This window comes from Lemur catta, chromosome 21, assembly GCF_020740605.2.
Source record: "Lemur catta isolate mLemCat1 chromosome 21, mLemCat1.pri, whole genome shotgun sequence".
Classification (NCBI taxonomy): domain Eukaryota; kingdom Metazoa; phylum Chordata; class Mammalia; order Primates; family Lemuridae; genus Lemur; species Lemur catta.
In genome coordinates, this window is record NC_059148.1 from 15,400,941 (window position 1) to 15,421,219 (window position 20,279).

Consider the following 20,279-nt stretch of genomic DNA (forward strand, 5'->3'; position numbering starts at 1 on the left):
AGTGTTGGTGGTATGCCCAAGACATCGCGAGGACAGTAGCGCCAAGATTTGGTCCCTAGTGAATGGATTTGCCTCCATAACCTGGCTTCTTACCTACTATCATATTCGCCGTAATATGCCACTCCAATGAAGGCGGCAAGTTAGGGAGGGCATTAGCCCCATTTTACACTTTTTTTTTTTTGAGAGGTGCATCTCCAGTTTCTCCATGTTAGGCCCGATTTGACCAGGACAGAGTCACAACTCTAATTCAGTATCTGAAAGCTTCAGGTGTTTCCCACCCCTTGGCATGAACTGTACAAACAGGGTCCAGGATTTTTCGTGTAAGTCCTACTTATCTGGAGCTAGTAACACGTGTCCTGAATCCGTGGTTATACAGAGCCGGTTTCTTCTGCCCTAGGGTGAGGACGAAGATGTCCTCCCTGAGAATATATCAGAAACAAAATACTGTCTAGAAGGGTAGATCTACATGTGGGACTGGGGAGCCCACCAGCTCTGTTCCGCCCTGCCTTGGGTACACCTTCCTTCCAGATAAAAGACATCGCGGTTTATAGTAAATATTTAATCGGTTCCATCAGCAATTCCAGCACAAGTTTTCTTGGAAGGGAGGCAGAATCAAGCTACCCAAAGGTTCATGAGGTATGGGGGTCACTGAGAAGAGCCCCCCCCTCCCCCGAGTCACGACTCCACTCCACATACCTGGTGGCCCTGTAGAATGAGGGTTGGGCTCACAGAACGTCAAGTGGGGGAGAAGGAATGCAGGATGTGGGGGGCAGGAGAGATTCCCTGCACAGGACTAAACTACACATTCAAGTTCTCAACTCCTATATGTAGGGAGAAACGGACAAGCCACTCTCCATCTATTTAGTATACCCCAGTGGTATTCTGTCACCTGTGTTCTATCTTCCCAATTCTGTGTTCCAAATTCCAAATTCTGCAGTTCAAGTTCTAAATTCTGAGTTCTGTGTTCTGGGATCCTGTTACATGTCTGTCTCCTGCCTAAATCCTTCCTGGCTCCCATCCCTTTTCCCAGCCTCTCTGGGTAGAATGTCCAGACCTCCTCTGGACCTTGCTGATTTGAGGGGTTTCTGTGGCAGTTCCTGGCTTTTCCTCGGTAGGAGGGACTTGGCTCAGACTGTCCATCAAGTGGGTGGCCCAGTTTAGATCAGGGAATCCCCAAGGGCCTAGCCTGACCCCCTTTCTTCCCAGGCCACCTCCAACCACTGGACATGCTACCTTTTGTGCAACTAAGCTAAACCGAGGATTTCCATGATGATTATTGGGGCCTGGTGGCCTTGAGATGAAGAATCTTAGGAGAAGATAAAGAAGGCCTAAAAGATTGCTATTCTTCATTCAGGGAAATTAGAAACTACTTCCAGCAGGGGGAAGGAGGCAGGTGGGGAAAGCAGGAAGGGTCTGGGCAGAGGTATATGTCCTCAGAACCTTGTCAGCCTTCAGTTCCCCCCTTGTCTGAGCTGAACACTGCCCCTCAGTCCTCCCAAGAGCCAAGAGTAAACCCAGACAGCAGGACCAGGAGCTCCTCTGGGGTTGCCCTGAGGGAGCAGGGGAAGGAGGTGGAGGTGTCAGCAGCATCACTGGAGAGGAGAGATCTTCAAGGGGATCATGATCCGAGACTCCATGTGTCGCACCAGGGGGACTGCGGAGAGAAACAGAGGTCACGGAGGGGGCTGAGGCAAGCCAACCTCCCCCACCCACCGACACTAGCTCTTTGAAGGAGGAAACCCCAGATGCTGAGATGGGAAAGCCCCACTGCCCCGCTGGAAGGGCCCCTGGAGAGCACCAGGTCTCCCAAACTATGGGATAAGACAGGACTCAGATAGTAAGGAGATGAACATTTTCTTAAATTTTAATAATTATAAATTTATTTTCCTGTCTTATGAAAAAAATAACTAGCATAGTTTAAAAACGATTTCCTAGATATTATTGCAAAGAACAAAGCTAGATGAAAAATAAAGTAGGGAGATTCAAAGAAAAATCTCAAGAAAATATTTGTAGTGGTAGGATACTGTTTGGGCAAAAGCCATGAGGGGGTCCCCAAGGGGCCAAGATCTGAAAAACATTGATTTAGTCCAAGTGCCCCATTTTACAGATGGGAAGGGTGCAGCCCAGAGAGGGTCAGTTCAAGGTCATCGAAGAGGTTAGACTCCTGCTCAGAGATTTTCAAACTTTAATGTGCGTAAAGATCACCTGTAGTTTTTGTTAGAGTGAAGATTCTGATTCAGCAGGGTGGCAGGCGGGGGTGGGTGGCGACTGAGATTCTACATTCCTAACAAGCTCCTGGGGGGTGCTGATACCGTAAGTTGGAACCACACTTTGACTAGAAGACTCCCGCTGACTCCTTCAGCAGACACATTTACCCTCATACCAGCTGGTAAGTGTTCACTGATCCGCAGAGGGGGCACTCACCTGTGTAGTAGACATTTTCGTCCCAGCCTCTCTTCCTCCAGGCAGCGTTTCGAGTCTCCTCCCGAGACTGCAGGTCCTTATAGGCTGTGGGAAAAGCACAGGCTCATCCCTCAGGCACAGAGGATCTGATCCCTCCCCCAGCGCAGGGCCCTTTCCCACTGCCCTAACCCCTGCCCTGCCGTCTCTCCCTCCCCGGATACCTCCCTTGGACTGTTAGCAAACACTGTGCATCTAATCGATATATAGTTGACAACTCGTATGTTTATATTTCCAGTGCCAAACTCTCCTGAAGGCTCCAGACTCATATATCCAGTGCCCACTTGACATCTCTAAGTAGATGTGTCAGCATCTTAAATCTAACACTTCTGAAGGCTAAAATGACACTCCTGACCCCTGCCAACCTCCTTTCTCCCTAGACCTCCCATACTCAGTAAATGACGCACTGCTGCTCAAGCAGGAGCCTGGGAGTTCTGGAATCCTCTTCTCCATCTCTCAACCCACATAGACAATTCATCCACAAGTCCCACTGGTTCCACCTCTAGACTAGCGAATCTGTGGACTTCTCAGCATCCCACTGCCACTACCTCAGGCCAGGCCCCCACCCTCTCCTGCCTGAACTTGTGTGACTATCCTCTGATGCCCTGCTTGCTCTCTTGCTCGCCCACCAAGCACTCTTGGCAAAGCACACAGCAGCCAGAGGAATCATATGAGAACATAGATTGTGTCGCTGCTGCTTGAAGCAAACACTGAGGCAGCCTCCTGCTGCATTTACAAAAAATCCCAGCTCATCCCCACCTGCCTAGCCCCTGGCCCCCTCTCCCATTCCATCTCCCCACACCCTTCCCCACTCACTCCACACCGATCTCCTTGCTATGCTTCAAAACCCCAAAGGTCTTCTACCACAGGGCCTTTGCACATGCTATTATGTCCACTTGGAATGTTTTTCCCCAGCAATTCACAGCTGGCTCCTTCTCATCCTTTAGCTCTCGGCTTACATTTCACCTACTCAGAGAGGTCCTCTTTGTCTACCCAAGCCAGTGTAGATCCCTCATGTTTTTCTCCATAATCTCTCCCTGCCTCTTTTCTACAAATATTATTTGGTGTTTTTTCCCCCCTTCCCACATCCTTTATGTGAAATTTTTTTTACAGGCAGGGTCTGGTCTCACTCTGTCATCCAGGCTAGAATGCAGTGGTGTGATCATAGCTCATTGTAACCTAGAAATCCTGGGCTTAAGTGATCCTCTGGCCTCAGCCTCCCAAGTAACTGGGACTATAGGCCATGTGCCACCATACCTGGCTAATTTTGGGGGGTTTGTTTTTGGAAGAGATGGGGGTCTCATTATATCTCAACTCCTGGCCTCAAGTGGCCCTCCTGCCTTGGCTGCCCAAAGGCTGGTCTCAACTCTTGGTTGATGTCAACTCCTGGCCTTAAGCAACCCTCCTGCCTCGGCCTCCCAAAGTGCTGGGATAACAGGCACGAGCTACTACGTGCGGCCTACAAATATTATTCGTAATAATCTGAAATTAATCCTTGTTTGTAGTTTATGTCAGATGTAGTATCTCCTCCTGCTAGCACATAAGTTTCATGAGGGCGCTAATGAATCCCCATTGTCTACAGAGAGTGACAGTGGAGGAAGGAGACTAATGAAAGGCTCCTGGAAGGTCCCCAACCTACCCCAGAGATGATGCACAATGTAGAGCTCTCCTATCTGCGAGAAGAAGCCACCCACTGCCTCTTGGTTCTCCTGCCGGTACTTGATGGCTCGAGCCCTGGAGAAGAGTATGGGCAGACAATCCTCTAAGAGATCCTCACCTCCTAGTTGGATCTTTCTCCCAGACCCCCCAACGCCAGAGGACACTGGGTTCCCTGTGATCTGGCCCTGGGAAAGGTGGCCCACGGTGGGGCAGGTGAGCAGGCTTCCCCCCACCCCCAGCCCTGGTGCTGTCACTCACCAGTTGTTCCCCCACTCGATCATGGTTCCTGGCTGAAAGAGAACCACAGGGAGGGTGGGAGTGGGCCCCCACCTCACATTCCTGGCGTCACAGCTGGGCAGGGGATGGGAAACTGTCCTGTCGCCCCAGCTCCAGGGGATGCTTGGCCTCATTCACCGGCCCTGACTCACACCTGGCATGCATGTGTGCACCTGTACGTACACACCTCTGCTCTGAGCCCATAGGGAGGGAGAGGCCAGAAGCCCCAATCTAGGTGTTGGGCCACGTCCCTCTCGGGCAGCTGCAAAGCAGCACTGCAGCAGGAAGCTGGGAGGCAGGAGGGATCCATCGGAGGGAGGCACCTTGAGCTTGTATGTCCTCAGCTCATAGATGTTGGGGCCCGCTCTGGGCAGGGGCTCGTTCCAGAAGCTGAACTCGAGGAGCAACTGGTTTCTCCTAGATAGCAGCATCTGGCTCCGCTCCTTTCGGAACTCCAGGTACTCCTGCAGGCATGGTGGTATGGGCAGGGCTGTCAGGAAGCACACCCCACCACGACGGTGTGCCCATGGAGCACCGGGCTGGGCTGGAACCGACATCCAGAGAGGTTTGCCGAGGGGATGCTAACATACCTTGTTGTTTTTGAGCTTGTTCATGCAGTCCATGAGGGCTGGGTAGCCGCCCGAGAATCGCCACAGGTGCACTGTGGGGGGTGAGAGGTGCAGGTCAGCGGGCTGCTGGATGCGGCCCTGTTCACCCCAAGGATGGATATGTCCGTATGTGGCCGGGGTGGGATAGTGTGCCCCTAATTCCCTGTAGCACCAGGACTCTGACTTCCCTTTGCCTGGGTGTGTGTGGGGGGAAAGGGGGACAGCGCTGAGGTGGGGATGACCCCAGACACAAATCTAGGAGACCTAGGTCTGAGCTCCAGCTGTGCCAGCTGGCTTCTGACTGATGCCTCTAAGCCTCAATGTTTTCATCTTGAAACGGGAATAATGCTTCCACCCAACCTTCCTTAAATAGCAATAAGATCAGATGTGTCCCGTACCCTGGGAACAGCAGCATGCAAAAGGATGACCACCAGTCCTCTGAGACACAGGCTGGACAAAAGGCTGCGGTAGGCCTGATGGGCTGATATAGAATATTCCAAGACAATGAATTGAAAAAGAGATGCCCCAGTAAATGCCCCTGGGGCAGAGACTTGAGGGCTGGGGGACTCAGGCAGGAGGGAAGCTTACTTTTCACTGACAACTGTTTTGTTAGGATTTTTTAAAATCATATTCCCTGTACCAGATTGAATAGTGCCCCCTCAGAATTCATGCCCACCCCAAACCTCAGAATGTGACCTTATTTGGAAATAGGGTCTTTGTAGATGCAATCAAGTTAAGATGAGATCACACCGGGTGGGCCCTAAATCCAATGACTGGTGTCCTTATCAGAAGAAAGAGATTTGGACACAGAATACTATGTGACTAAGGAGGCAGACATCAGAGTGACATATCGACAAGCCAAGGAACACCAAGGGCAACCACCAGAAGCTGGAAAAGGCAAAGGATTCTCCCCTACATCCTTGGGAGGAAGCACAGCCCCACCAACACCTTGATTTCTTACCTGTGGCCTCCAGAACTATGAGAGAATAAATCGGTATTGTTTTAAGCCACCCAATTTGTGGTATTTTGCTATGGCGGCCCTAGGAAACGAATCTACCGCCCAATAATAAAGAAACCTAGTTAACAGTATAGGAAAAGAAAGGAAAGAGTTTTGCCATCCTGGGAGCACAGCTGAGCCATTCAGGGAGGAAGGTCCCCAAGGGTCAGGCAAGCAGCTAGAGCTGAGGGCAGTTTGGAAGCTCAGACTCTGTTCTTTCCCATCCCCCGCCTGCCCCTCGCCTGCTTTTTGACTCCATCTGTGCCTTGATTTTCCCATCTGCAAAATGGCCTGACCCTACAGTGCAATGGCGTCTTTCCCAGGGGAATTAGCAAAAGTACTGTACGGATGGAAATCTACCAAAACAAGGATTGCTGACCTGTGGAAAAGGGATTCTCCTAATACTGGAGGACCAGCAGAGAAAAGCTACAAGGATAGCATCATAGGCCAAGAAGAAAGAATTTTCTAATAATTATAGTGGTCCCTATAGAAGATAGATCAATGGTTCTTACAAGTTTATTAAAATGTAGATTCCAGCCACGTGCAGTGTAATCCTAGCATGCTGGTAGGCTGAGGCAGGAGGATTGCTTGAGCTCAGTTCAAGACCAGCCTGAGCAAGAGTGAGACCCTGACTCTAGAAAAAATATAAAAATTAGCCAGGTGTGATGGCACGCACTTGTAGTCCCAGCTACTTGGGAGGCTGAGGCAGGAGGATCGCTTGAGCCCAGGAGTTTGAGGTTGCAGTGAGCTATGATGATACCACTGCACTCTAGCCAGGGTGACAGAACCGACACTTTGTCTCAAAAAAAAAAAAGGTAGATTCCTGAGCTATACTCCTAGGGTATGGCTCCAAGGATCTGTTCTCCTGCTAAATCTACATAGGGGACCAAACAGCAAAATACACAAAATGTAGGGCATGTTTTAAAAGTCAGGATCCCATCCCTCAAAGTCCATTTCACAACTAGCAAACACTTCAGAGAACCCAAGGAGTACTGCCGGAGCTGATCAAGTCGTGCTTAAAATGGGAAAACTGCAGTGGCTGAAACTGAAGGCACTCAGTTTGCTTTTCTCTTCTCCCCTTAGCAACATGTCAATGTCTGTTACTACAACAGAATCAATGATTAAGGAAATCTATCTGTTTATCTCTCTGTAGGTCACAGATGTTTTTCAGAGACACACAATGATCAGAGCTGTCAAAGGATGAGATAGGTTGGCATAGGAGGTAGTAAGCTCCCCATTGCTGGGAGTATTCAAGGGAAGTTTAGAGAACCATCAGGGCTGTGCTATGTGGACAGTCTAAACTAGCTCTGTCTAAAAGGACTTTTTGCTATAACGAAAATGATCTATAGCTGCACTGTCCAAGACACTGGCCACCAGCTACATGTGTCTCTCAGTGAGCACTTGAAATGTAGCTAGTGTGACTGAGAAATTACATTGAAAATTTTATGTATGTTTAACTGATCTAAATTTAAATAGCTACAGGTGGTTGGTGGCTAGCATCTTGGACAGCGCAGGTCTCAATGCCAAGGGCCCATTACGTGGCTGAGATGCTGTTAAGTCGAATTCATGTGCAGGTTCTAGCAGCTGGTGCCAACTTCGGTGGGTATGTTGGGGTGGGATGCGGCATGCTGAGGGCACCCCTGGAAGCTGTAAGAAACCAGCTCAGACAAGAGCCTCCATTTATTCCAGCTATGTGCTACCAACTGGGGACTCAGTGGTGAAGACAGGCATAGGCCTGTCCCCCCAGAACTCATCACCTATATGGGGGCAACAGGCAAGTACGCAGGCAGCTACAGGGGTGCATGATCAGGGCATGAAGAAGCAAGTACTGGGGGCTTGGGACCCAGAGGGGGTGCCTGACGCAGACTGCATGGAGGAAATCCGGGGCGCCTTCCGGGAGAAGGTGATGTCTACATCAAAATAAAAGACTGAATAAATGACAGGTGATCCAGGAAAAGCGGGCAAGGGAGGAAGAATGCTTCCGGTAGAGGAAAGAGCATGAACAGCAGCTTGGAGCAAGAGAGCAAAACTGTCGATCTGAGGAACTGAAGTCCCGGTTGGGACAGCACAGTGAGCAAGGAGGACGTGGCGAGAGGAGACTGGAGGCTAGACAGGGAGAGATGCACAGGCCTCATGGGCCACGCCAAGGGCAGAGGGGAGCCAGGACAGGTGTTGGAGCAAGGGAGTGAGGCCGTGAGGCTTGCATTTAGAAAGACCCCCAGATGCTGCTATGGAGAGGGACTAGAGGGCAGTCAGGTATGGAAAGTGCCAGTGGCCTGGGCTCGTTGGTGGCGGTGGCGCTGGGAGGTAGGCACCTCACCTGCCTGGTCCTGCTCCCCGTACCATGTGTTCCAGTTGCCCACGAGCGAGCAGGGGTAGTCCTCATCCAGGTGCAGCTTGGGCAGCACAGCCTCCCTGCAGGAGGGGCAGAGAGAGGGGGTAGGGCTCATACCAGCCTCTAGGGCCCCTGAGATAAGGGTCCCAACTGAGGCTGGGCCTCAGTCCCCCCATCTCTAAGGTACAGAGGCTGCATAAGACATCCTGGATTTGCGCAAAGAGAACGGGGCAGTGTGTGTTCTGAGGATCTGCTGGGATGGAGTCCCCCACCCGAGCAGGGGCTGGAATGGGTGGGTGGAAGAGGGTGCTCACGTCAGGCTGTTGTAGGCGTCCAGACACTCAGGCTTCACGCTGTGAACTGCAACAGAAGACAACAGAGTGGGAAGTGAAGCAGAGTGTTGCGGGGCAGGGGAGTGGGAGCGGGGTGGCCATTAAGGCCAGGACTCCCGGGACAGCTCTGGATGTTCCAGACACTCTCATCTCCACGCTGGGGCCTCACAGGCCCCTAGAGGCCCTGCGAGGGTAGGGGTTGGCCAGCTCAGCAGCCACTCACACTGGATCTTGTAGAGGTTGCTGGTCTCCTTCTTAGATAGCAGCGTGGAGTGGGCATCTTTCCGGGGATCCACCTTGTGGACAAAGAGGGAGCGGAACCAGCTGCCTTCATTGTCCTTCGAATAGAAACTGCAGGACAGAAGAGTTCAGGGGGACATACAGAGGCTGGGGGAGCCTCAGCAATTCCACCTGCTCAGATGGATGTCCTACTCCCCCAGACTGGTGACCCACATTTCTGGGAATGGGGCCACAGAATCCCATGGCAGCTCCAGAGTATGAAATGCTGTTGGAACCACTTGAGCAGACCCGGTCCATTCTACAGAGATTCCAGGTACCCAGTTGGCTTCTAGAAGCTTTGCGGGGCCTCAGCAGGTCAGGAGAAGCAGCCCCACCTCCTGCCTCTGTCTCCAGCCTCCCTGCCTCCATTTTACCCTCTTCCAAAGGGTCCTCCTCTTGGGTCACACAACTGCAGCCTCTTGCCAAGAGGATCAACCCCACCTTGCCCGATGCCCAAAGCTCTTAGCAACCCAGCCTATCTTGTCAGCCTCCCCTCCTGTCCCCTCACCTGTATACTCCACTCTGCAGGTGTGCTCTTCCCTGAACACATCAGGCTTTTACTCTGTGCTTTCTTTGCAAATTCTGTCCTCTTTGACAAGAAGTCTGCTCTCACCATCCTCCCCAGTGCTCACACTGCACTTGGCCCGTGTCCCTTCCCAGACCACCCCACAAATGGACAGCCAAAGACAAATAAGCCTTGCCCTTAAGGAGGTCACATTCCACTGGAAGAAATGGGCCTAGAACACAGTTACAGCCAGGGGGCTCTGGAAGAGCCCAGGTGAGCAAGCCTTAACTCTGCCTCTGGCAGCCTGGGCAAATTCTCCTGGGGAAGAGGTGAGCTGGCCAGTCCCTGAGGCCGGTTTTGCAGACAGAGGGGGTAAAACGCATTGCAAGGCAAGATGCGTCCATTCATCCAGCCAACACCTGCCCTGCCCACCTCCACAGGGTGCTGTGATAATGCATGAATCAATGAATATATCAATGACTGTGATTATGTGCCTTGCCCATGAGAACCGTGGTTCAGAGATCAGAACTGCACCTCCTCCCCCAGCAGGCTGACACAAGGTCCCAGCAGGGGCGGGGCTTATTTTGAGGTTCCCAGAGGCTACTGATCTTGCCCTACAGCCTTGGTGCAGCTTGTAGGCAGGCCTGAAAAGCAAGTCTCCCCCTGAAGAGATATTCCTAGCCAGAGAGCCTGTCAGAGGAGTCCCTGCGTGTCAACAAGCTTTCTCCCTTTTCAAGCCTTTTCTGTGGCCAGAGCACATATCTTGCAAATAAAAACATTACTTTTTTTCCAAAATATGGAACAGCCATTGGGACTGATGAAACTGAATCCTCATCTTAAAGTGGTGATCCATTTGTAGGAGCATAGACAAAGATGTGAGATTTGTCCCAAATTGTTAATACTGCTTACTTGGGAGAAGGGAGAGAGAGACGGTTAGATTTTTCTTTATTCATTATAATTTTTTGTAAAGCTAAAAAAAAATTGTTTTAAGCATTTCTGAATTCATGGGCTCTTTCGGTCATTGTGCACGTATTTGCTTCATTGCAGAAAGACGATTATCCCTGGATGGGTAGTGAGGTCTGTGAAATTTTTCGACCAGAATACAGGAGCCACTGAGCCAGGGGTCTGGGATGAACTTTCCAGATGCATGATCTCACTGATTCTATGCATTGATCTTGCAGTGTTGGTACTACTAGTGTCCCCATTCTCAAGAGGATAAAATAAAAAGGAGCTCAGAGAGTACAAGGAACTTGCACAGGGTCACACAGCACATCAGGGAGCAGAGCTGAGGCAAGAACTGATCCAGAGCTCTTTCCTCTAAAGCCAGCCCCCACCCAGGGTCTGGCCCCGAAGGACCTGACCTTTGGTTTGAATGTAGAGGGGCTGCTTCTCCTGGAGGGGGTGGTGGCAGAGAGGAGAGTGGCTTCCACTATTTGTCAACCAAGACCTTTGCTCCAGTACCAGGCTTCCAGTAATCTATTAACATCAGTACTGACCAAGATAAACAGCCAAGTGGCCAGCCCTGAAGACAGAGCCCAGGCGCTGGAATCCAGTGGGGGAGAAAGGGAGTCCAGTCTTCCCACCAATCTCTAATCCTTCCTGCCTATGGGCCTCAGTTTCCCCATCTGTCAAATGAGCAGGGCGGAGCAGCCCATCTCTAAAGATCTTTTCTGCAGGTAAAATCCAAAAGGGGACTTGTCATAGATCCCAGTGCAGGGTCTTGAGGAGAAAACAGAAAGCAGCTCAGGGAGTTTAAGGAATTTGCCCAAGGACACACAGCACATCAGGGGGCGGAGCTGAAGAACCAACAGAGAGTTCTTTCCTCTAAAGGCAGCCCCCACCTCGGGTGGGGCCAGGTCCCCTCAAGTTAATATTTTCAAGAGTTCATATTTTACTTTCTCAGTAAAATCGAAATGTTCTCCTACCCTTGACCCCCCCAACCCCTCACCTGCTCTCTATTTTGTTCCGTAGCTCCATCTACAACACTATACCATTTTTTTTCACTTATTATGTGCTTTGTCTCCCCACTAGAAGCAGCCCATGAGCAGGGACCGTGTGCCGTGTTGCACGCCCAGTGCCTGCAACAGTGCTGGGCATGTGCCACGTGGTCAGCCTGTGTTTGGGAAATGAATGAAGGTGTGGCCGGTGTGTGGGGGGGGCAGCCAAGACACAGTTGCATGAGAATGATGAAAGCTGGAAGGTGAGAAAGGGAAGAAAGGGCATATTGTGGCCCAGAGTGTATACTCAGGGCTCAGGGCCCTTCCATCCCCCACAGCAACAGCAGAACTAGTGCTTAAGAGCACAGGCTCTGGACAACCCCGGGTTCTAATGCCAGCTCAGTTTCATCTTTCTAAGCCTCATTCTCCTCATCTGCAAAATAGGGGCCACAGGATGGGCCTTTCAGAGAAAGGGCCTGGCAATATCACTACAGCATTCCTACCTAACTTCCGAACTCATCTCCCCACTCCCACTTTTCCTAATCTGCCCATCATCTTTGGAAAGCACCATTTTTGTGATGCCATTCCTCTGCTCCAAAGCATTCTATGGCTCCCTACTGCCTACAAAAAAAAGACCAAATGTCTCCACTTGGGATTCTAGCTCTAATATACTTTGCTGGGCTTTCCAGAGTCAACTCCCTTTTAAATTTGGCACCCACAGAACCAGGATTCCCTACTGAGGTGGTTCTCAGATTAACAGTATCTGCATCCCTTGGAAACTTATGAGAAATTCTCAGGCCCCACCCAAGACCTACTGTAGCAGAAAGTGTGGAGGTGGATCTAGCAACCTCAGTTTTAACAAGCCCAGCAGATCCTGAGGTTTGAGAATCCCTGCTCTAAGAGCAGTCCCAATTTCATCTTTTTGTCAAGTAATTTCAGTAAATCATCCCCCAAATGCCAAAGATCCTGGTATCTATTAGACCCACAGAAACACAATACAGCCTCATCCAATCTGTGGGGTCTGCCTCAGCTGGACCCATCCAGCCCCTTCCCACAAAAACAACCTCTCATGTTTCCCCCTCAACTCAACCATCATTTTCACATGGATACGTCTTGTTTCCCGAGACATATCGGAAGCTACTAGCTAATGTCCTTCCATTCCCAGGGTACCTAGCACGGTGCTTTTGGATGTGAGTTGCTCAATAAGTAGGTGTCCCAGATGAGAACTTTTCAGTCTCTCTTTAGAAAAAGTTACTGTAGGTGACACATTTGCACTGCCAATAGGGATCAACAGTCTGATGCCTCCCCACATGAAACCACTCCAGAACATTGTAGATTTATATGCTGGGATATTAGGGATTGACACACCGGGAAGCTCAGCTTCATGCACATCCCAAAACACTTTTCTCATTTGAGTTGGCTGACTTTAGAAAGGCGCCATGCTTCTGCTTATTGTTCCCAAGGTATGTCTTTGGCTAGAAGAACTAAAGTTCTACTAACAACAAGATCATTGGTGCAGCAGTAACAATGACTGCTGTTTGCTGAGCACTGACTATATGCTAAGAGCTAATCCTCACAAAATGTTTTTGAGAAAACTAAGGCTCAGAGATGTTCCACATCTTATTCAAGGATGGTTAATCAAGAGGGTCTCAATCCGAGTCCACCTGATTTCAAAGCCCACACTCTGTTCCCACCCCAGCAGCCTCATTGCCCCCAAATGTCAGAGGCCAGATGGGCCACAGCTGATCCCACTAGTGACTCCAGAGAGGTACGGGGCAGGAGGGAATGTTCCCAGTTATCCAACGTAGAACTAAAGTGCAAGTAACCGCAAAGCGGTCCTTGAGGGACTTGGTAAGTATTAACCCAAGTGTCTTCACAGCAATCCTGCAAAACACGCGAAGCAGGGATCACCATCCCCACTCTACAGAGAAGTAAACCAAGGCTGACAGGTTCAGTTGGCTCATCCAGGGTCACCCAGGAAGTGAGGAGCAGCAGGCTGCCTCTAAATCTGCCCCCTTTGTAGCCTCTGGGTATTTGCCACACAGATGGTTCTACTACCAACTATTCTTCCCCTGCCTGGATTTCCTCATCTGGAAAACAAGGGGCTCAAACCAGATGATCTCCCCAGGGCCCTTTCAGCCCTGAGATTACGTGGGTTTCATGCAGAAATTGCATGAGACACAGGCTTGGGCAAGAGGCAACACTTCCTGCTTGTTTACCAGGTGTTAGAACACTTCACAACCTCGGCTTCTTTAATCCTCAACAACTCTATGAGATATACGCTGTTTTATTACCCTCATTTTACAGATAAGGAACCTGAGGCTTGAAGAGGCCAAATGACTTGTCCAAGGTCACCCCACCCAGAACGGCTGAGTTAGATTTGTTGGTGTTAGCCAAACTCCAGGCTCGTCCCACAATGTCAGCTTTGCCCTTAATTACTGGGCAGTCCAGGTGGGAGAGGTATATGCCCACTCCGCTTCCCCAGCTGCCCAAAAGCCCCACTGCGCCGTGCTCTAACATCTCATGTCTGCAGCTTCACTCCTGGTCTGCAGGGCAGGAGGGACCCCTGCTTCCTTTGCACAGGTGGGGGAACAGGTGGCCTCACTCTTTGGCAAATGTTCTTTGTGCGTACACTGTCCTTAGCCTCGTGGAGGTTGGGGGACTGGGGAAACAGAGAAAAGTGAGATCACAGTCTAGCAAGAGAGACAGGCGAGCACCAGGCCATAAGTGTACAGGGTGATAAGTGCAGGCACGGGGGCAGTAGAGGGTGCTGGGGACGGAGGACCGAGGGGCTGTCTAGGGCTAGTCAGGGAGGCCAAGCCCTGCCTCGGCCCAGGCTGAGCACATGGCCCAGGCAGCCTCCCTCTCCCAGGAGGCGGCCAGTTGTGGTGCAAAGTGCATGGTACGTCAGGAGACCTGGGTCCCAGATCCAGGGCTGCCACTGCACAGCAGGCAGAGTGACCTTGGACAATTCCCACCCCCTCTCAGGTCTCTATTGCCCCACCTGTATGGTTTAGGGTGGGCAGCCATGGTCCTTGGTCCCCACTGCTCCCCTGACCTCATCTCTTCCCCCCTATGACTTCCTGAGCAGCTCTCTCTCTCTCTGAGAAGCCCCCAGTGGGGGCTAAATCACAGGCAAAGGCCTGGGAAGGGGACCATTCCTCCTGTCCTCTGCCACATTCCAGGGTCCAGCACCTGCCCCTCTCACCATCCTTCATTCTCTGCCCAGACCCGGGTCCCCACCCAGACAAAGACCTTGCCCATGCCGTTCTCACCTCCCCCGTTCTCTGTCCGGACCCCTCCCTAGGCCTAGGTCTCGGCTCCACCTCTAGCCCCTAGATTCCAAGCGTGGAGTCTCAGTCAGCCCCTCCCCCCGGCCCAGACCCTTGGCCCCCCTCGCCCCCGCCCCCGGCCCCGCTCCCCCCACCATGCGCGGCCGCCGCCGCCAGGCTGGGCTCTCACCGCGCCGCAGCTGCAACGTCCCCGGAGCGGGGCCCGGGGCCCCCCAGCCACCGCCGCGCCGCCGCAGAGATGCTGCACAGCCGCGGAGCCATGTTGGAGCGGCGAAGGTGGCAGGAAGGCCCCGCCCCAAGCCCGTGGCGGAGGCGGGGCTTACTTAAGCCCCGCCCCGCCGGCTCGCCCTGCGCGCTCTGCGCCCCGCCAGGTGGGCGTGGGGCCTGGGCGTCCCCCGACTCCGCTGGTGCTAGACGGAAATCGGGGTTCTTGTCCTCTGAGCCCCTGCAGCTCTGCTGCTGACTAGCCCTGTGACCCTGAGCAAGCCCCTTGCCCACTCTGGGCCTCAGTGTCCGCCCCGGTAAAATGGGAGCGTTGAACAATAACTCCAGGGGTTCTTAACCGAGCAGTCCAGGATGAGCAGCAGGTCCGTAAGCCCCCGGAAACTGTATACAAGGTTGTGTGCGCCTGTGCGTTTCTCTGGGGAGGGGAGTCCTCAGGCAGGGTTTATCACACTATCAAAGGAACAAACTCCCTACCAAGTGAAGACAGGTGGGCACACCTTGGCCCCCGGGACGCCATCCACCATCTCTTTTTCTCTATACCCTTCTCTATCCCCTCCATCCCCTTCTACCTTCTCTGCCTGAGCCTCATGGGGCCTCACACCCTCCTTCTGTCCTACCCAGCTCTTTTGCTCCCCTCCAAGCTAATCCTTTCTCAGCCCCCAGATCACAGACATGAGCAGGGCTGGGGAGCCTGCAGACCCCTCAGGGAGGCCCAGGGGCCTTATCACTTCCGAAAGGGCAGGGACACACTTCCCAAAAGAATGTGCACCCACTGACCAGTGGTTCCCTCCTGGTGTGCTTGGGGGGAGTTGAGTCTGCCCAGCTAGGCCATGTGCAAACAAGCCCCAGACCTCAAATCAAATAACCAGTGACCTTTTTTTCTTTTTCCCTGCTCTGTCGCCCAGGCTGGAGTGCAGTGGCAGGATCATAGCTGCAGCCTCCAACTTTCTGGGCTCAAGTGATCCTCCAGCCTAAGCCTCCTGAGTCACAGCCCAACTTCACCACTGACCCTGACTTTGAGTCCCTCCAGGGCAGAGGCCTTATAAGAGCCCCTCCTTTCCCTCCCTTCCCCTGCCTGACACATTAAATATTTACTGAATCAGTGAAAAACTTTGCACAAAAATATTTTTGCTAATTGTGATAAAGGCTATAACGTATTTAATAGTATGTAGTGGACTTATAATGGGGGTAAGGAGAGAAGAAGGAAGGTTCTATAGAGATGTCAAGTGTCTGTGATGACTTCTGTAAGGAAATTAGGTTGGAACAATAAGTTTTTTCTTGTGTGTTCTAAAGTTGCTACAATAGCATGTATTATTTATGTGATTTTTTTAAAAAAGAAACTGAAAACTGCAATCAATTGTCATAAAGTGGCAGAACCATCAAAATAAATGCAATGGCAACAACAGCGCAGAAAAAAAATAGAAAGCAACAGTGTGGAGGCTACATCGTATCCATAGCTAAGGCAGAAGGCTGTGAGCCTGAGGCTTGCCCGATGTAACAAAGTAAAGCACAAAGAGGGTGTCAGAGACAGGACTGGGCCCAGTTGCTCCTTGAGGTTATCAGAGACACTAAAAGGCCTCATTCTAAAAGCCACTGTGATCTTGGCAGGGTCCCCAGTCACAGCCACTCAGGAAAAACCCAGTTGGGTAGATGGAGACACAGCACATGGAGCCATTACTGGTGTCATGTGTTAGGAGCTGCTCTTCCTTTAGGGACCCAGTGTGGCAGGCTGAGTGTGAAGTAGAATCAACCCCCACGGGGCATTCTAGGAGGCCTGACTTTGGACCTGAGCTGAGCTTCAGAGGATGAGGAGGAGTTTGCCAGAAGACCAAGACAAGGACAAGGAGAACCTCAGAGGCGCAATGTGTGCACCGTGTGTGAAGGGGCACCCAGGAGGAAAGCACAAATATTATCAAAGGGTAGAGATTATATGGCGGTAGCTTCTCACTCAGGACAAGGAATAATTTTCTGACAATGGAATGGGCCACCTGGGTGACCTGTCACTGAAAAATACCAACAGAGGCTGCATGTCGGCCCATTAGCCATATGGTAGAGGGCATTTGGCAATCAAGCCACAGGAAGCCAGACCTATGGACAGGAAGGGCTGGCCCTGCTGGTAAGAGTCTCTCCCCAATGCCTTGGTGTTTCTGGCAGCCCCACCTTCCTTCTGAGGTGGGGAGAAGGAAGGAGGGCTGACCTGCAGCCTCCCCTGTGGGTCTTGGCATTTCCAAGAAGGGAGAGACGGGACATAGGGCTCCCTCCCCATCCCATATGAACCACAGTGTGGCAGCTGACTGGAAGGGCAGCCTCAAGGTCCCCACCCCTTCCCCAGCTAGGGTGACCAACTTATTTCAGTTTACCCTGGATAAACTGGGTAAACTCAGTTTAGCACTGAATATCCTCAGCCCCTCAGTCTTGGGGAAACCAGAAGGTTTCATCATCCCCATTACGGCCCTAGTTCTTTCCCCAGGACACACACCCACTCCCTCCTAGCGTCTTTTCCTTGCTTCATTAAACCTATTTGCCCTGCTTGAAGCGAGGCAGTGGGGGTGGACCGGGGCTCTCTTTGTAGCATTTAGTGACATGCAATGCTGGTTAACTGAGCACCTGGTACGAACCTGTCCCTGCCCCATGGACTCTGCTTTCTGGGCAGCTGGATAAAAATTCCACAAATAAGGAATTAGACCATTTCCAATGACTGTAGAGTAAGTTACCCCAAATCTTAGCAGCCTGAAACTATAAACATTTACTATCTCTCACAGTTCCTATGGGTCAGGAATTCTGGAGTGAGTGGTTAGCTGGGGATGGTTCGGGCTCAAGATCTCTTGCAAGGTTGCAGTCAAGATGTGGGCTGGGGCTGTGGTCATCTGAAGACTCAACTGAGGCTGGAGAATCTGCTTCCAAGGTGGGTCATTCACACACCTGGCGAGTTAGTGCTGGTTGTTGGCGGGCGGCCTCAGTTCCTTGCCATGTGGACTTCTCCAAAGGGCTGCTTGAGTGTCCTCACTACATGGCAGCTGGCTTCCCTCAGAGCAGTGATCCAAGAGAGAGTAACATAGAGCTTTCAAGCATGTTTATTTTAATTTTTAATATTTTTTTGAATATTTTTTTACCTGGAGCAATGCCCAAGAAGCCTTGGGCAAGTGGACTCTTCAAGCATGTTTATGACCTTGGAAGTCACACTCTGTCATGTCTGCATATCTCATTGGTTAGATATGTCAGCCTTGCTCAGTGGGTGTGGGCTGGATAAACGTGTGAATACTGGCTGGGAGCAGTATTATACCTGTAAGCCCAGCACTTTGGGAGGCTGAGGCCAGGAGTTCAAATCCAGCCTGAACAACATCGCAAGACCCTTATCTCTACAAAAAATAAAAAAATTAGCCAGACATGGTGGTGCACACCTGTAGTCCCAGCTACTCGGGAGGCTGAGGCAGGAGGATTGCTTGAGCCCAGGAGTTTGAGGTTGCAGTGAGCTGTGATGACATCACTGCACAGTAGCCCAGATGACAGAGTGAGAGTTGACCCATCCTTTCCTGCCCTATCCCTTCCCAAAGCTGCCCTCACAGAATCCGCCTTCATAACTCTTTGCCAAGGCCTGCTGTCCAATCCGCAAAATGAAATGAGAGGAGCCTTGGACAAAGACAGATGGGCAGAGCTGGGCGGAGAGGAGCAGGCAGGTTCATAAGTGTAAAATATCGACAAACCTGCCATCATCTATTCCCTGGGACAAATAGATCATCAGCAAATGGGCTGTAGACGAGCAAAGAGACAAATTACCCAGCTGTGGCAGTGTCACCTGCTCCTTATTGATGGGCTTTGACGCTCAGGTCCAACTGCTCTCTGAGAACTGTATCCCCCAGCTCCTATGGGACCCCAAGCTGGAGGGACAGAGACAAGAAAGCTTTTATGTCTCAACTGGGGCATGAGACACAAGGTCAAGTCCAAGCCTTTCTGTACTGTGTATCATAGGCAAATATGAATTATGTGACTTTGACACATTGCCACATAAAAACATTAACAAAGCACCACGCCGTGTATAAATTACAAAGAATACAAATGCCAGGAAAAAAAAATTAACCAGTTAAGTATTGATCAATTTCAAAGCTGTGGGAGCAGAATGAATTATAAACTGTGTTTATGCTATTGCCACAAGGTGGCGCCACTTTAGCCAGGAAACGAGCCAATCACACTGTTGGCATAATTTGGACCCTAGAGACTGCTTTTTGTGATTATTGAGATGTTATTTGGTCATTCACTGTTACTATAAAACACTTTAAGAAGCTATAACAACATCATCCAAGCATTCATGAAGTAGATGCTAGTGCTAAAAAGCATGCCCCCAAATCAATACCTTTGGAGTGAATATTGGACATGATAAAATACCATGAAGAAGACTGAACCAGCTCTGTGACAGGTGGTGCTGTTAATTTAGGAGACTGCCCTCGGGTAGAGATAGTGCCTCAAAGATACAAAGCAAGATCAAAAGCAAAAATGTGGTACGATGGTTGTGTAGATTTATGAGCAATGTGAGTGCATTTCATCTCCTACTTGTATTCTTGGAATACAAAGTTTTGAATCATATGAAGTTTACAGAAGGCATCCTTCTTGTAAAATATGGCTTCCCTGGACCTCCCCAGCTCTCCTGGCATACATACAGCTGCTGGAGCCCACTCCTGGAAGGCGGGTGCTCTGGGTTGAATTGTGTCCCCACAAAAAAGATGTTGATGTCCTAACCCCCAGTACCTTGGAATATGACCTTATTTGGAAATAGGATCTTGACAGAGGTAATGAAGTTAAAATGAGGTCATTGGTGTGAGCCCTAATCCAATATGACTGGTGTCCTTATAAAAAGGGGAAATTTGGCCAGGCGTGGTGGCTCATGCCTGTAAGCCTAGAGCTCTGGGAGGCCGAGGCAGGAGGATTGCTTGAGGTCAGTGTTATGCAAGGCCACCCCTTTCAGTCAGGAGTTCGAGACCCTATCTTTACCAAAACTAGAAAAAATTAGCCAGGTATGGTGGCACACCTGTAGTCCCAGGTACTTGGGAGGCTGAGGCAGGAGGATCGATTGAGCCCAGGAGTTTGAGGCTGCAGTGAGCTATGATGATGCCCCTGCACTCCAGCCAGGGTGACAGAGTGGAACTCTGTCTCAAAAAAAAAAAAAAAAGCCACCTCCAGCTCTAGTCTGCCTGCCTCTTCCATTAAGTGACATCCTGGGAAAAATCAAAGATCTGCTGAAATTCTAGCCTGAAGGGAGTAGGATGAATACTAGTTATTTCCAAAGATGTTCTAGGTTCAGAAAGGAGTTATCACCTGCAGCCTGCCTTCATTCAGGCTCAGTGCCTCAGAGTAGTGCCTAGGTAAAGCCTCCTGACT

The 20,279-nt window shown here is 50.9% G+C and overlaps 1 protein-coding gene across 1 annotated transcript; it reads right to left on the minus strand.

Annotated features, from left to right (window-relative positions):
* Positions 1-544: 544 nt before the first annotated feature.
* Positions 545-14,993, minus strand: NIPSNAP1 (nipsnap homolog 1). The gene is made up of 10 exons (XM_045534420.1): positions 14,851-14,993; positions 8,891-9,018; positions 8,650-8,695; positions 8,321-8,415; positions 4,986-5,056; positions 4,719-4,859; positions 4,378-4,409; positions 4,100-4,194; positions 2,425-2,508; positions 545-1,654 (listed from the first exon to the last, which is right to left on the minus strand). The coding sequence occupies exons 1-10, from the start codon at positions 14,940-14,942 to the stop codon at positions 1,590-1,592; spliced, it is 849 nt and encodes a 282-aa protein (XP_045390376.1). The 5' UTR covers positions 14,943-14,993; the 3' UTR covers positions 545-1,589.
* Positions 14,994-20,279: the final 5,286 nt, after the last annotated feature.

Bases quoted from the DNA above. Each gene is read 5' to 3' on its own strand.
- NIPSNAP1 (XM_045534420.1), bottom strand. From the start codon at position 14,942: ATGGCTCCGCGGCTGTGCAGCATCTCTGCGGCGGCGCGGCGGTGGCTG. The intron at 8,416-8,649 runs GTGAGCACCCTC...CCCCTCCTGCAG, and splicing joins GACGCCTACAACAGCCTGAC to GGAGGCTGTGCTGCCCAAGC. The intron at 4,860-4,985 runs GTATGTTAGCAT...CCATGCCTGCAG, and splicing joins ACAAGCTCAAAAACAACAAG to GAGTACCTGGAGTTCCGAAA.